Source organism: Pteropus alecto, unplaced genomic scaffold (assembly GCF_000325575.1).
Source record: "Pteropus alecto unplaced genomic scaffold, ASM32557v1 scaffold270, whole genome shotgun sequence".
Classification (NCBI taxonomy): domain Eukaryota; kingdom Metazoa; phylum Chordata; class Mammalia; order Chiroptera; family Pteropodidae; genus Pteropus; species Pteropus alecto.
Window position 1 is genome coordinate 5,472,174 of NW_006430735.1, and position 16,896 is coordinate 5,489,069.

General features: G+C 34.7%; 1 protein-coding gene across 1 annotated transcript in view; it reads right to left on the minus strand.

Annotated features, from left to right (window-relative positions):
• SLC9C1 (solute carrier family 9 member C1) overlaps positions 1-11,334 on the minus strand; it is an 89,236-nt gene extending 77,902 nt beyond the window's left edge. Inside the window, exons 1-5 of the mRNA XM_006905497.2 lie at positions 11,258-11,334; positions 10,824-10,914; positions 7,415-7,602; positions 6,193-6,293; positions 3,858-3,986 (exon numbers count right to left, since the gene is read on the minus strand). Coding sequence (XP_006905559.1) covers positions 3,858-3,986; positions 6,193-6,293; positions 7,415-7,559 — 375 coding nt within the window. The 5' untranslated portion in view covers positions 7,560-7,602; positions 10,824-10,914; positions 11,258-11,334. The remainder of the gene's footprint in view (positions 1-3,857; positions 3,987-6,192; positions 6,294-7,414; positions 7,603-10,823; positions 10,915-11,257) is intronic.
• Positions 11,335-16,896: the final 5,562 nt, after the last annotated feature.

Consider the following 16,896-nt stretch of genomic DNA (forward strand, 5'->3'; position numbering starts at 1 on the left):
AAAAAGGCAGTCAAAATGAGAAGACAAGCAGAAACCATATGAGAGAACAGAAAGAGATCCAGAAATAATGAAGTCGAGTAATCTAATAGATGCAGAGTTTAAAACACTGGTTATAAAGATGCCCGATGAACTAAGGGGAAGTTTAGATGAACTTGGTGAGAATTTTAACAATGAAATAAAAAACATAGAAATGGAAATGGAAATTATAAAAGAGAACCAGTCAGAAATGAAGAACACATTATGTGAGATGAAGAGTATATTAGAATCAACAGAGTGGATAAAAAAGAGGATCAAACCAGCAATAAAGAGGATTGGGAAGCCAAGGACACTCAATCAGAATGGCAAGAAAAAAGAAGCTGACTATAATAATTATTTAAGGAGCCTATGGGACAAAATTAAATGTAGAAACATCCAGGTCATAGGGGTACCTGACAGGGAACAAAAGGTTGAAGAGATATGTGAAGAAATAATGATGGAAAACTTCCCTAATCTAGTGAAGGAAATAGACATACAACCCCAGGAATCTCAAAGAGTCCCAAAAAAGATGAACCCAAAGAGGCCCACACCAAGACATATTATAATTAAAATGCCAAAGGTTAAATACACAGAGAGACTCTTAAAAGCAGCAAGAGAAAAGCAGTTAGTTACCTACAAGGGAGCACCCATGAGACTGGCAGCTGATTTCTCAAAAGAAACTATGTAGAACAGAAGGGCTTGGCACAAAATATTCAAAGTGATGAAGACCCAGGATCTACAACTAAGAATTCTCTATCCAGCAAAACTATTGTTTAGAGTCGAAGGACAGATAAAGAGCTTCCCAGATAGAAGTAAGCTAAAGGAATTTATCAACACCAAGCCAGTATCACAGGAAAAAATATTGGAGAGACTTTTTTAAGAAGAAAAAAAGTATCAAAAACATGAATAAAGAATGGTAATAACTATATTCATATCAACAAGTACCTCAAATGGAAAAGAATTAACTACTCCAGCCAAAAGATAGGGTGGCTGGATGAATAAGAAAATAAGGCCCCTACAAATGTTGCCTATAAGAGACTTTAGATTAAAAGACACAGACTAAAAGAAAGGGGATGGAAAAAGATATTGCCTTGATGGACCTAGAGGGTATTGTGCTGAATAAAGTTAGTTAGATAGAGAAAGACAAATATCACATGATTTCACATACATGTGGAATCTAAAGAGCAAAATAAACAACAACAACGAAAACAGAAACTAACTCATAGATACAGAGATTACCTTAAGGGCTACTAAATGGGAAGGGGTTGGGGGATGGTGAAAAAGGGCAAAGGGATTAAGAAGTACAAATGGATAGTTACAAAATAGACATGGAGATATAAAGTGTAGCATAAAGAAAATAGTTAATAATGTTGTAATAAATATGTAGGGGGGAAGAGAGGTATTAGATATGGTGGGGTAATCACTTTGTGAGTTACATAGATCTCTAATCACTATGTTGTACAATTGAAACCAATATGTTATTGTATGCCAACTATAAAAAAGCGACAGTAAACAAGTGAAATTTTAAAAAAAGAATTGGTACAAAATACAGTAAAATATTACTCTACCATAAACAAAGAATGAAATCTTACCATTTGTGACAACTTAGATGAACCTGGAAGATATTATGCTAAGTGAAATAAGCCAAACAGAGAAAGACAAATATCATATGATCTCACTTACATTTGGAATCTAAATAACAAAATAAATGAACAAATAAAACAGAAACAGACTCGCAGATGCAGAGAATTAACTGATGGTTGTCATATGGGGGGTTGGTGGAGAAAGATGAAAAAGGTGAAAGGATTAAGAAGTACAACTTGGTAGTTACGAATAGTTAGGAGGAGAAAGTAAAATACAGTATAGGTAATATATTCAATAATATTTTAATAACTATGTATAGTGTCGGGTGAGTGATAGACTATCTGGCGGTGGGGGGGGGTCACTTTGTAAATTATATAAATGTCTAACCACCAGGCTGTATACCTGAAACTAATATAAAACAATATTAGTCAACTGTAATTGGGAAAAAAAAAATTCTTCAGAGAAGTAAATCAAATGGCATACCCAGGTTTCTGTCTCAGTTTCGGCTACTACATCAGGAAACTCATGTATTTTCCTAATGAAAAAGTAAAGTTCTCATTCCCTCATTTATTATACATTAATTCACCAATTATGCAATGAGTCATACGATATAGGCACAGGAGAGTCATAAACCCAATGAAGTTTTAAAAAAAGAATTCGGAAGAACTAAAATATTAAAAGCATTTCCTTTTGATTATTTAGCTTTTACTTGTACAGAGACACTCATGCAGAATGAGCTGGTGAATGAGCACTGGACTCTAATTCAGGAGGCCCCAGTGTGGGTGCTAGTGCTGAGTGATTTTGGTAAAGTCACTTGATCATACATCACTAACTCAATCTTAGAAATGGAAGAAGAATGATTAAGTGTTTATATGTGCTACTGAGAGGGAGTCTTTGGTGGATAAAGCTTGACAACAGCATCAGGATGGTGAAAGAAAATCAAGGCCCTGTAGATAAGCTACTTCTAGAGTAGTCAAGTTCTCATTTTAAGGTTTTGGTGGTCAGGATTGTTGTATTAACTCCTGTTAGAAGGAACAAATTAAATTGAGGCTCTGAGACAAGAAGATTGAGGGTCAGGAAGCTCAAATCCCTTTTCTTCCACCACATAGCTGTTGTCTATACCTCAAGAAATCACATGGTAAATTGTTTGCAAAAGTAGCTGCAGTAAGTCTGCTTCCTGAATCCATATCATTGGGTTGTTATCTCCCACACTGACTTGGGGTTAGTTATTTGATTCATTTTGGCTACAAGGAATGAGAGCAAACATGATGCAAGTAGAGACTTAAAAAGCAATGGCAAATTAGAGCTTGTCCTTTCCTGCTGTCTGAGACTTTACATCCTTCATGTGAAGAAGCCTGAAGTAACCTAGATGATGAGATATGTGTCACAGTGACAGCTATTGCCTACAGCCAACACTAACAGTACCAACGGACACATGAGTAGTGGGGGATGAGGGGGAGTGCCTCCAGCTCACCCTGCTTCAGCTGACCCTGAGTTGAACAGAGGCTCAGGAGACAGTTCTCCAGAGATCAACTGAATCAGCACAAAATGCTTTGTATCTCTATTCATTCCAATTTCATTTTTTGTTGTCATTTGTCTGAACTCTATTTGTCTGGACTCAATTTATAAAGTGTAGATTGTTCTAATAGTTTTGCTTCTAATATAGTTTAGATAGTGACCTTATATTTACAAAAGTGTTTTGATTACTTTTAAAGAAATGCACCCCTGCTTAAGATCTGAACTATTTTTCCTCAAGGTCTTTCCTTGATGAGGTACAAATATCACATGATTAGAAAAAAAATCATAATAGTTTGTAAATTAGGGTTATAGTTATTTCTGTAAATATTCTTCTCTGTTTTATTTGTTTTATTTGTATTGTGGGTGTGGGAGTTTTAGAAGGTGAGTATTTAAAAATGTGACTTTTATCAATAATTTCCTTTTATTGGACCTAATATAGTCATAATAGTTTTCTTGTAGCATGTCAGAGTTTAAATGATAACTGCCGTTAAGTTCTGCCATTCATATTTTCATTACTTTTTTTCCTTCATAATTTTTCTTGAGTCTTAAATATTCTAGACAATTGCTAAGATATGGTTTATTTACTAAAATAAAAGGCTGAATTTACTTCTCCCACTCCTCGTACATTTTTCCTGTCTTCTTTGTTTTCCAATTTGGAGCAAAATGTTTAAAAATTTGAATACAGCAAAATGTAGTGTTTCATGAGTGAATAATATTATTGAAAAAGAGTATTTTTTTACCTGACATAATAATTTTTGGAGCATGTAAACATCCATGTCAAATGCAGCATTAAAGAAAATTATTGGTGGAAATAGATTAAAAAAAAGATTTGGATCCATCCATTGTATGGCATCTGCATATCTTTGTACCTAATAATATAAAAATATGTTATTTTTAAATTTATCCATCCTTCTATTAGCATAGAGTATGTGCCAGGCATTCCTATCTCTAGCAAAATAGAAAAAGATACATCATAATTTAGTAAGTGCTGAAGTCTTAACTGTTGAACTTATTACCAATTACAGTAGAAAATGAATACACATTTCTATGCCTTTTTTATTCTTTTAAAGAACAGGTATAGAAAATACATTTACATGGATACTAGAGAATATGTAGGAAATTTTCAGGCATACAAGATGAAGAAAAAGATTTCAGGTAGATGGATTATCATGCACAAAAATCCACAACGAAGTAAACAATTCTAGAAACTACAAATAATTAGCCATGGCTTATGAAGAAGATGTGTGTAAAAGAAGAGCAGGGATAGAGACTGGGATGTCAATGCACTTGATGAAATAACTAATTAATGGTATTTATCAAAATATTAAGTTGATATTTGTAAATCTTATTATGGACATGCAATCATTCAACATCCATTTATTCGGAAAAAATACTGAGTACCTACTGTGTTAGGTGATATTTTTGCATTTGAGAGCTGATTCTTCATGATCTCTTGTGTTTCTTCATATCTTATGAGTGGAGGCACTGATTGCTTTTCTTCCAGACTATCTTTTCAAGAACATTTGAATAATTAACAGCTTTGGAAGATAGAGCAAGTGTCTCTCTCCAGAGCAAAGGACAGGTTTAGTATGCTATCCTGTGTAATAAGGATAATGTCTCCATCTGGGAAAGAGGGCAGATGAGCTAACCGCCCACCATAAAATATTCAAGTTCTCTAAGGTCAGGTTTCTTCTATGGTAATCCAGCCCATTGTGTATGCAGGTTTCACCTGGCCTTTTAGCTTCTCTCTGTGGGAATAGGGGATCATGGAACAGGTACAAGAAAATGCTGATATGCTGGCTTCCACTATTGCATTGAGTAATAATGTTCTTTTCAGCTGGCCCAGGAGTCCCATGTCTTTTGCCAAGACCATTAAACTGCGGCAGGCTAACTTATTAGCTTCCAAGTAGAGTAAAATTGTAGACTGTTCACTGTTTTTGACATGTGGTCTCTTCCTTTAAAGACTTATCGACACATAGTAAAGTTTACAGAAGTGCTTAAAATTGCTTTTGTATCAAAATCGTATGGTTATAAAATCTGTTGACAAATGGAGTAGTATTCTGCCCCTGTTTTATATAAATATAGGTTTTCCGTATTTTTTTTTTATATCACTGGTTACGTTTGTTTGGGAAAGTCAATCATCTTCACACACATACTCATTCATATTCTGACTGACTAGAGTAGGTGTTGAAAAAATATGGCCCCTAAACCAAAACTGGCTCAATACCTGTTTTTGTAAATAAAGTCTTATTGGAACACAGCCATGCTAATTAATTTATGCATTGTCTATGGTTGCTTTTGAACTACGATAGCAGAGTTAAATAATTGAGACAGAGATTATAGCCTGCATAATCTAAAATATTTACTATATTTACTTTTATAGAAAAAGTTTGCCACCAACCCTTGGGTTAGAGGATATTCATATTGTGCTGATAATGCATTCTATATCCCTTATAGTAAGTATATTCTCCCTCCTCTACCTGGCTCCAGCTGTTTCCAACTATTTAGCTACACTATAGTTGCCTTGACTATATCTACAGTTTGCCTTACTCCTCACTTCTAACACCAGATACAAGGTTCGAGTTATATTTCTTGATGTATTCTAAACCAGGCATACTTAAAGACTAGCCTCTATTCTAATGGTAATTCTATGAAACATAACTAACTGAGGCAATAGATTGGTTCAATGTCAGAATTCTCTTGCTACTAGAGTCCTGTACCAGCAGCTCAAAGTCTCTCTGAGCTTCTATTTTGTTAACTAACTCTTGTCTAAGCTTTTGCATTTTGTTTAAATACTCATTAGCCACTCACACTCTCAAGAACTGTACCTTTACTCATTCTGAATTGCCTATCAACTTTCAGACCTAGGTTCTGGTTTGACTATGTTTAGCTGGATCTTGGCTCTTTCACACTTGGTTCCTTTTTCTACATACCTGATCAGATGTTATTGACAACCTAAAAATATATCAATTGGCAGAGCAGTAAAGAGATAAGAATTTTTACAATTTTTAAGCCATCTTTGTATTTATATAAATCTTAGATATAGTACAAAATAGTCGTATTTACTCTACATACCTGGTCAGATGTAAAACTTAATATTTCAAAACTACATCCAATTAAAAATAATATTACAGGCAGAGGAATTAGAAAGTCTTTCAAACGTAGGTTCAAAAATGCTGCAAAAAAAGATCTTTATTGAAAAGTGGTAAAATATCACATTTTTAAACTTTAATTTGATATGATTTCTTAATACTTATGACAATGAAATATGGTTTTACACATTTCTTATATTCCTGTCTTTGAAACCTTCCTTCACACTTCAGCACACAGAATCAGTGTAACTACTAATCCACTAGATTCCTCCTTGATCTCATCTATGAAGTATCTCATTTTCTTAAAATCATTAGTAAATATTGCTAGCAATCATTGGCTCTTGGGTCACTACTAAAATATGTATAGCAGTTTTTGCACATGCTATAAGTCAGATAGGTTCTTTAGCTATTCTGTTAAACTTCAATGAAATCTCTTGGTTGATTTCCAAGATAACGATGAGGAACTAGCCATAATAATTTGCCCGATAAGAAAAATTAGCTATCTATTACTAGTTAGCTACTCCACATTGGAAAACTTAAAATGAATATTTAACTTTGTTCATCATTGTTATCAAAGTGCAATAAGCAATATCACAGCATTTTTTTTTTTCAGTTTAATGTTTTCTGCTTTTTTTTAGTACAATTCCTAATCAGGTCAAAAGAATGCAAAAAAAAAAATGCTTTCTTTTGGTTTCTACAAGTGTTGTTTTCTCATAGAGGTCGGCAAAATTTTTCTTTTGGACAAAACCAATGTGAAACTCTAACGAGTGATTAAAAAGTAACTGAATCATTCAGAAGTCTTATCAATTTGAAAATCCTTTGTCCATCTGAAGAAAGCGGTGGGACAACTAAATTTAAAATATGAATGAAACTATAGTTTATGATAATGTAGATAACATAAAAATCCTCCAACCCTTGATTTTCTGTCTATCTGCTTCAATTCTCCTCATCACTTAAATCTAATCATGACCTAGCAAGTAGCAAGGTGTGGATATTTTGAACTCAATAGAGGTGAAGAATATAGATCAGATTTTACATGTTTCTTCTGGGGCAGATTATTGTTGAATTCGTTTAATTGAAAATCTTGGGACAGAGGTATGAATTTAGGAACAAAATTCTAATTTCCTATTACTGCTATCTATATTGTGGCATTTGCAAGATATATCCATAAAATAAACTCAAATAATAAAGAGACTTACACCTACCTCCAATTGTGCAGATCGAAGACAATACTAGAATGATTTCAGGGAGGTCCGGAGGATAACTTATGAACTTATTTCTGAAATATTCCACCCAAGTGCCAGAAAGTCTTTTGTGAACAACACGATCAATACTGGAATTCGAATTCATACTGTTGTTTGTCACGGATTGTCTGAATCCAACTGTTATGACTCTGCAAAACTCACATAAGAACAGTAAAATCTGCCTTCTTCGTAGTCTTCTAATATTTTTCTTTATTATTTATAATGATACCTTAGAGTCTGCCAAAATTAGAGATACTTTCCCTTCAACGATGCTTTCAATAGAGCAAGTGATAGAGACTAGCCAGTGTTACCTTGGGTTCACTTACAATGTCAAGCACTGCTCAGCATTATTCACCTTACAATTTTCTAACTATCTGAAAGAAGGATGTTTTATCCAACTGGTTACTGGGACCACAGGCTGGTACAGGGATGGACAACTGAGGAGTTTGCCCTCAGCTTCTTTGAGCTTCTGGAAGTGTGTTCTGGAAGCTATTCCAAAATAAGTAGTGGGATAGGAGAAAAATATTCTCATTTCTTTTGTGATTCTATCTAGATAGAAAATACTAGTCCATGATGATATTTAGTTATAGCCTTCTTTTATCTCATTCAGAACAATGACGGGTTAGATTTTGTCTAACGTTTATGTATTTATATAACAACTGAGCACATAATAAAAATATTGAAGCCAAAAAGATTTAAAGCAGAGGAGTTGTTACATGTTTTATCTCATTTTTACTTTTTGGAAAAGAAACAACAGGGGCCATGACACACGCATACACATATGTTTTCTCATATATGCTTTTCTCATTACAAAAACAATATTTTGAAAGGGAAAATTAATTAAATAAACATGCTTATTGTGAACACTTTTGAAATAAGTATGAAAACAAACATTTCAAAAAACAGAAAAAATAATCCACAATTATGTCATCCAGTGGCTCTTACATGTTTTAGTTACATAGCTGGGTTCATTCTTATGTAATTACACTTTATACTATTTTCCACTTGGTATTGATTGTATACCAGCATCAAAGAGCCTTGTAAACACCATTTACAAAGGTTGTAGCATATTAGCACCAATTCAAAAGTGCCAACTCTATGGTCAGATTGCCTGCATACACAGGCTTGATGGGCTGCTGCTTGCAGAGTGAAAGACTGAGCAACTTACTTCAAAGCTGTTGGCCTTAGTTTTCCAACTTGTGTAGTTTTTAGTCTGTGTGCTCTCCCTCCCTGAATTTATTGTTCTTATTTGGCATTACCTGTAGAGCTATAATAATAGTGGTGCCTAGGTCTTATTCTCAGAGGTTTCTAAATCAGTCTGGGTTTTAACCTGGGTTCCCCAGGCAATTTTAATGTATAGCCAAGGTTAGCAACCACTGTGATTCACCCAATTCAAAGGCAACAGCGCTCAATTTTTAGTCTCAATGCCAGCTTCTTTTTAATATTCCTGATTCAGGTATTGTGAGAATGGGTATCAATGCCGTTCAGGCAAAGAGACGACCAGAAATACACCTATGGTTGACAAGTTTGGTTTACTTTTTGTCTCAATGAGGGAGAACATTCATCCTGGGGAACTGTGGAGTATTTCGGTAAAAGGATGTTAGAAAGAGCTTAGTGTGGATCTGGGCTGTGGCTGGGTAATTTTGGGGAGGGTCAAAGAAAGTGCAGGGTTACTATATATTGGGTGCTGTCAGAAAGAGAAATTCTGTGATTGGGTATCTCAAATCTTATCTATATAAAGGGCAGACTAGAATGAGCTGTAATGAGTACAGATGAAGCAGTCACTCATTTTAGCAGAGAGAAGGGATGTTTGCTATTGTATGGGTTGCACAGTGACTGTTTTCTCTCACTTTATTATGGTCTCAGAGTGACATTATCGGATGTTGATGCTCTGTGAGATTGTTTATGTCCAACAGGAGAACAACATAGACTAGCTGTGAGCATCAGGCTTGTAGTAACAATGAGTGAGACCTAGCTCTGATATCAGACCAGTTCCCTGATGTCAGTGGCTGCTTTTTTAATTTAATTTTTGACTAACTTCAAAGGATTTCTAAATTCCTTATCCTTACTTAAACATGTCAAGAGCTGGAGGCAGACCAGGGGATTTTGATAGTAAAATAAGTGGTAGAGCAGAACAAGCTCAGCTAGCTCTCTGAGAGTGATTCTTAACCTTAGCTACACACTGGAATAACTTAGAGTTTTAAAAATACAGGTGTCTGGGTTGCCCCTCTAGAGAATAATTTAATTGGACTGAGGTACAGCCTGGGTGTTTGGAACCTTCAAAGCTTCCCAGTGATTCTAAGGAGCAGCCATAATATAGAAGCATTGCTCCAGAAGTCCGTGCTGTTGTGATACACTGGTGATATTTGTTCTTAGTTAACAATAAACTGTTTAGAACATTTATTACCTTGTTCACTGTTACTCCAGGACTAAATATCCTGGGCTTAATTGAAAAATAAAAAGTATTTTCTGCATCAGAATTATACATTCTTACTTGCTTTCAGAATTTAATACAGTTGTTTATTGTTTTCCAAACTAAAAGTGGGGATTTATATTCCCATGAGCATTTTTTTTTATTTTTAAATTATTTATTTAAAATCTTTGATAAGTGTTTACACATTCGATCCTAATAGTTCCCTTTCAAAAAAGAATAAAATCACTTTAAGTCTTACCCTTGACATTCAAGGATAGATATGATCAAGTTCAACAGAATTTCACTATCTGGCTGTGAATATGTGGCGAATACTCAGTTTGGCTTTTTCAACCTCTACTCCAAATTCTCCTAACAAATCTTTGCTCCCAAGAAATGACCTCATCTTAAATTTGTATGTGGATGCTAATATTCAATATTTTAAAAGATAAGCGTAAAGAACTCTGAATAAACAGTGCAGATAAATGGGTTTTTAGTGTAATTAAAATTCTTCAGTTTAAACTGACTTTTTACGACTTTGGATAAATTTATGAGTCCATGTCTCATTAAAGAAAAAAATATTGATTTGTCATAAAATTACCACATAGGTTTCCTACATTCATCAATAAACTATATAATGGCTTACTTTTCTTTGTGGAGTTAATAAATGACTCCCCTCTCAAAAATGACATGCGGATTTGTCCTCAATTGTCAGCCTTAAAAAATTATCTTACTCATAGAGTGGAAGTCATACTTATTCAACTTGTCTCTGAAAAGGGGAAGTCTTTCTCCCTTTTAATCACATTTTGCAGGATTCAGGTGACAAAAGTATCCTGAAGAGGGCACTGTGAGATCCCAGTAATCACAAGCTATAAAGCTCTTGCTCAATGGTTTCTGGCAGATAAACAACTAGGGTTGAATGATCTCAGTAAGCACACAACACAGCAGTGTCTCACTCACAGTCTCTGAAGATGGGTGGTCTGTCGCTCTCCTAATGCGCCTTCATTCAAAATGAACTCTTCCTCCCTCTGGGCACCTCCGCTCCATACACCTGAGGAGATTCACCACAGCGTTAGCGTGCTTTCCTCTCAGTATCTCATTAAGGCAAAGAGAACAAACATGAGCCAGGTAAATAGTTCAGAAAGTTGATATACAAAGACAATAGAGGAAATGTAGGGGTTAAGAAGCAGAAAAACAAATTGAGAGGCTGGTTGGTCTTTGGGAAAGTCCTTGATTAGCTGCCATAGAAAAGGTGGAAACTCTAAGAGGGAATGGCTGGCTGAATCTGTAGCTGGAAATGTGTGGGAGCATCTGTTCCTCTTGGAAGGGAGGCTGAAGGAGAAGGTACCAGAGTGGAAGGACAACTTCCTGAAGGGGAAACTAGGAGGGCTCACCATCTAGAGCCTCAGGAATATCCTGTGGTGTGAAGTCAGAAGTGGAGGCGAGCTATTCTGTTCACCGCAGGACAGCCACAACCAACTGCAACCTCACTGACAGTTACTTGCTCCAAGTCCCACCCCTGCTCTGCACTCATTGGCTTAGGTTCATAACCCCTGACTTGATTGGCTGATGAAATAGAGTCCTCCACACAGCAAACCTAAGGCAACCTATGAAGATTAAAGGCTGTGTTTATTATTAATTTTTTCTTTTTTAAATAAACAAGGGTGGAACCTTTGGAAAAGGAACCTCTGAAAATTGTATTGCTATATTAATTTAAGGCTTTGGAACAGTGCATTTCTAACAAAAAGCTCATGGATACCGTTTTCCCAGAATTCCAATAGCACTGAATTTCTTGAATAAGATAAGACGGTGGAGATTTTGAAATACAAGGACGCAGGTTGCTGGGTTAAAAAAATAAAATAATGGCTGTTCTGGGCATAAGGAAGAATGAAATCGAAACAGATAGGCAAGGTACACTTTCACTTCTGGGTCGTTTGTGTGGGAAAATATTTAGGAATAATGATAGACTCATTTATTTTTTCTAAACATAGTATATAAAGAACATTTTAATTGAACTTACTGAACGATATTACCATAGGCCCAATTTTCATATTCCCACTCTCATCACAAAATATTTTGAGACAATTTTTTTAATGATTTTGCAATCCAGATACTTATTTGGATGCGATGCCTTGTTATAATTTTACTCACTCAAAGCCTTTGCAAAGCTATTTCAATGCCTAGGAAAAGAAATGTGCAGAGAAGAGAGGTCAAAGAGTGGAAAAGTGAAAAAGCAAACCCATCAAAGACAAAAGCAAATACTAAAGAATCGCTGATCAAATTATCCTCCTGGCTGGCAAAGAGGCATTCACAGCCTTCATTTGTGGTCTTATTGAAACCACAAAGCAATAGACTTTGTTGAAGGAAAATATGTTAACAATGTAAATCCACTTGGGGGCTGGTCAGTCAAGGAAACTAGGAAAGGCTTTTCAAACTGATAAAGTACACATATGTTTTAATGAAATAAAAGTTAAGGTTGTTTCTGAGTAACTCATTTAGATGAAAATATAAGGATCTCATGCAAGGTCTCCCCTATCAGAGCTAGAGTAAGATTAGCAAATGAAACAATCGCTATATCTATAATCTTTTGAGAAAGATATTGACATTTATTTTAAAGTTATTTTATTTTGTTTTCTCTGTTTCATATCTAATTCCACCCCAATAAATAAAAAGAACATGTCACTGTATTTTTCCTTTTTTTCCCCCTGTGATTTACTTGGGTGGAATTCAGTGAAAAATAAATAATTAATTATGGTTTGTTTCTATAATACTGTGATTTGCCTTTTTAAATTTTGACTATGCTGTATAAAATTTCACCATTATTAAATTTAAAATTTTTATAGACTAAAATCTATTGACATTTTTTAAAAATTTCTTCTTTCATTTTTAAGTGAAAATGAAAGCACTTTAATATATATTAAAACCTATTTACTTCTAATTATTTTTTGCACTTTAAATGCAACAGCATTTGTGACACAGCCCTTGTACTAAAATCATTCAGGAGAAGCGAGGTCATGATCACTTTTCACTGAGACAATAAATGAAGATTCTCCAGAGGCATCAGGTTTTGAACCTTATTAAGACAGGAAGGAACTGGTTGAATAGATGAGGATAGTGAAGAAATGGGAGTATTTAAGAAAATAAAGATGACCATATTTGCATTATTTCTATATATATATGGGGACTTTGGGGGATACAGAGATAAATGATAAGTGATTTCTTCCCCAAAGCAGCTTGCTTATATGTCAACGGTTATCCATAGTATAGTATGCATAATAACAAAAGCAGTTATATTAATTATTGTTGCAAAAGGTCATTGAGAGGACATGATGATATTGTCCCCAGAGCTGGACTCAGGCAATCGGAGGCTCCTTACTCTTTCTCCTGTACTTGGAATGTATGTTCTGCCCACTATTCCCACAGTGAGAACCATTTTCAAAGATGCAGCCTTGAGAGAGCCATGTGTTGTTGAGACGGAGTGGTATATAAAACTGAACCCAGGTGAGGTCTCTATATAAACTTTTAAGATTTTGGGTGGCAGGTGTGGAGATATACTAATCTTGCAGTTGCCTAAGACAAGACTTGTAAATTCCCTCTCTTATTAAATCTACCACCTTCCAATCTGGAGTGACCTGACTCTTTCTTCCATCTCTCTCTGCCCTCTGTTTATAATGGCCACTTTCAGATTTCACCTGCAAGTTCCCAAGTTTTTGAACCAATAATTTATACAAGGAAATAATAAACATTTTCTTAGAATTAATAAGAAGTTGGCACAAACAAAGTAACGTCTTAATAGATTTTGAGAGATGAACTAAACTTATATAAACACACGGTTTTCTGAAATACTATAATGTATTTGGGATATTTTCCATAGTTCACTGTAGTAGGCTTTGGGGCAGTTATCAGTCTTGATAGACAGGTAATAAACTATTTCTTAAGGAAGCTGAAAAATAAATGTAATAGGTATTCAGATAGAAAGAGTGGGTAGTTGAGGAAGGCGTAGTAAAACAAAGTTCTCAAAAGGTGAATGATTCTGGATTACAAGAATATCTGGTGTGTGACCATTATAGCATATTGAAAAGTGAAATAGAAGAAAACCTTTTAAATTTTGAGGGGTAAGTTTGAACATACACACGCACAAATATTAGGTTTCTGACTCAATTTTTACCTGTATATCAACCCATAAAACTACAACCCATACAAAATACAGGGTATTTTCAGCAACCCAGAATATCTCCTATATCTCTTTCCAGTTAATAATCTTTCCCCCAAATTACCATTATTTGAATTTCCATTATTTTTTAATATTTTGCCTCTTTTTGCATTTCATACAAATGAGACCAAATACTATGTACTCTTTTGCCCCCAACTTCTTTCACTCATTAGCGTTTTGTGAGATTCGTTCACAACATAGTTTTGTTCTTTCTTCTTTGTTTCTGTGTAGTATTTAATTTTATGATTATTACTATAATTTATTCATTTTAGAGTTGATGGACATGAGAGCTGTTTTCAGTTTTTAGCTACCACAAATAAGGTTTCTGTAACATTTTCGTATATGTCTTTTGATGGATATATTCATTCATTTCTCTCGTGTGTATATTTAGGAGTTAATTAGTGGGTCAAAGTGCATGCAAAATATGACTGTAGTAGATACTGCCAAAATGATTGTACCAATTTAAACTCTGACCAATCTTGCCAATAGTCAGCATTGACAATGTGTTTTAAAGTTTTACTTATTCTGTTGGATGTTCAGTTTAATTATATTTGTAGATCTTATTTTCTTTTAACTGATGAATGATAATATTGAGCACATATCTTTTCATGTGTATATTGACAATTCTTGTGTAAGAAGTGCCTGTTTAAGTCTGTTTCCTGTTGTTAAAAATTGAATTACATGGGATTTGCATTTCTGGGAAGATGGAGCTTATGTATTTTTCTCTATTCTTCCCAGTTAGTGTACAGACAAAAGCCCTGGACATTATATATGTAACAAACATAAAAAGACTCTAGATAAAGAGAAGGGAGACCAGATAGGGACCTTGAGACCTGAGTAACTACACAGTGATAAATTCCCTGGGTCTTCTTTTGCTTCATGTATCTCAAACTGGTACTGTAGAAGCTAGTAACCTGAAAATGACAATGAGTACAGAGTTTTAAAAGACCTAAGAATAACCTGTTCTCTCAAAGGACCAGGAAAGAGGCAGCCTGTCCAGATGAAAACATTTATCAATAACTGCCTTACTCCAGCCAAACACCACAGGAAAAATTTCACCTCCTCCTTCCTCACACAAACGAATGTACACAACTAGCAAAAGCTGAGTGGGAAGCAAAGACTTCACTTGTGCAAGACCATAAGAAGGTACCAGAACCCTGCCCCCACCTCTACTCTTACCATTCAGGTTGGTGGCAAAAAAGGCCTAGTGGAAGCTGGGACTTTTAAACCCACTAGACAATAAAGAGACACCTTGTGACCCTGCAGTTCAGTGGAGACCATGTTGGAGCCTGGACTTCCACTCCCACCCAGTAAAACAAGGTACTTGTTACCCTCCTTACTGGGGTGGTATCAGAGGAGGACACATGGAAAGTCTGGACATTCACCACCATTCGGCTACAAAATGGTTTCTTCTCATGGTATCAGCAGAGACCATGCAAGAGCAGTAAAGAGACACTTCATTTCCCCAGCCCTATGTCAGTAAAGACTAAGTATAGAACTTGAACTTCTATACTAACCTGCCAATAAGAAGCCCACTTCTCCCCATTTCTCCTGCCAAAGCAGTATCAGAGGAGGCCTACTAAAACATGTGATTTAAATAAGGTCCAGAGTCTTATAATATTCAGTGTCCAAATATTAATTAAAAATCACTCATAATGATCCAAGACGCAAGATGAATTCCAACTTAAATGACAACAGACAATAAACAGACACCAAATCCAAGATGACACAAATGTTAAAATTATCTGAAAAGAATTTTAATACAACTGTCATAAAAATACTTCAATAAATAATTATAAAAAACATTTGAGACAAATTAAAAAATAGAAACTCTGGTGAAAGAAATAAAAAATTCCAGGAATAAAAAAAATATGACAAAGAAAAACAACATAGAATTTCAAAGATAAAAAATACAATAAATGAAATTTAAAAAAAAATGAACAAATGGGCTCAACAGCTAAATGGAGAAGACGAGAAAAAAAAATCAATGAATTTGAGGAGAGAACAATAGAAATGACCAATTCTGAAAAACACAGAAGAAATTGGCTAAAATAAAATCGAACACAGACTCAGGAAGAAGTGGGATTAAAACAAAAGATCTAATATTTGGGTCATTAGAGTTCCAGAAGGAGAGGATAAAGAGGATGGTGCAAAAAAAAAATTCAAACAAATAATGGTTGAAAGTTTCATAAACTTGGGGGGAAAAAACAGACCTACAAATTCAAGAAAGAGAGTGAACTCCAAATAAAATAAACCCAAAACATTCATGCCAAGACACAAGTTAAACTTCCAAAAACTAAAGATGAAAGAACAAAATCTTGAAAGCAGCCATAGAGTAGTGATGTCTTACTTATAAGGGGTCATTTCGCTATAAGCACTGTTTTCACTGCAGCCCACACATTTTGATAAATTGTGTTTTCATTTTCATTTAGTTCAAAATATTTTTAATTTCTCTTGAGCTTTCTCTCACTATTACTTTTGACTTATCTATATCCCCCTTCAATTATATCAGTTTTGCTTCATGTATTTCTGTTGTTGGATGCATATTTGTTTATAACTATTGTATCTTCTTGGTGGGTTGATTCTTTTTATGATAGTAAAATGTCTTTCTTTGTCTCTAGTAGCAATGTTTGTCTTAAACTCTATTTTGCCTAACATTAGTATAGCCACTCCAACTCCCTTTCAAGTACTGTTTGTATGGTATGTCTTTTTTTTTTTAATCTTTTTTATTTTCAACCTACTTGTGTTTGACTCTAAAGAGAGTGTCTTGTGGACACCATATAGCTGGGTCATGTTTTTAATTTTTTAAATAAATTCTAC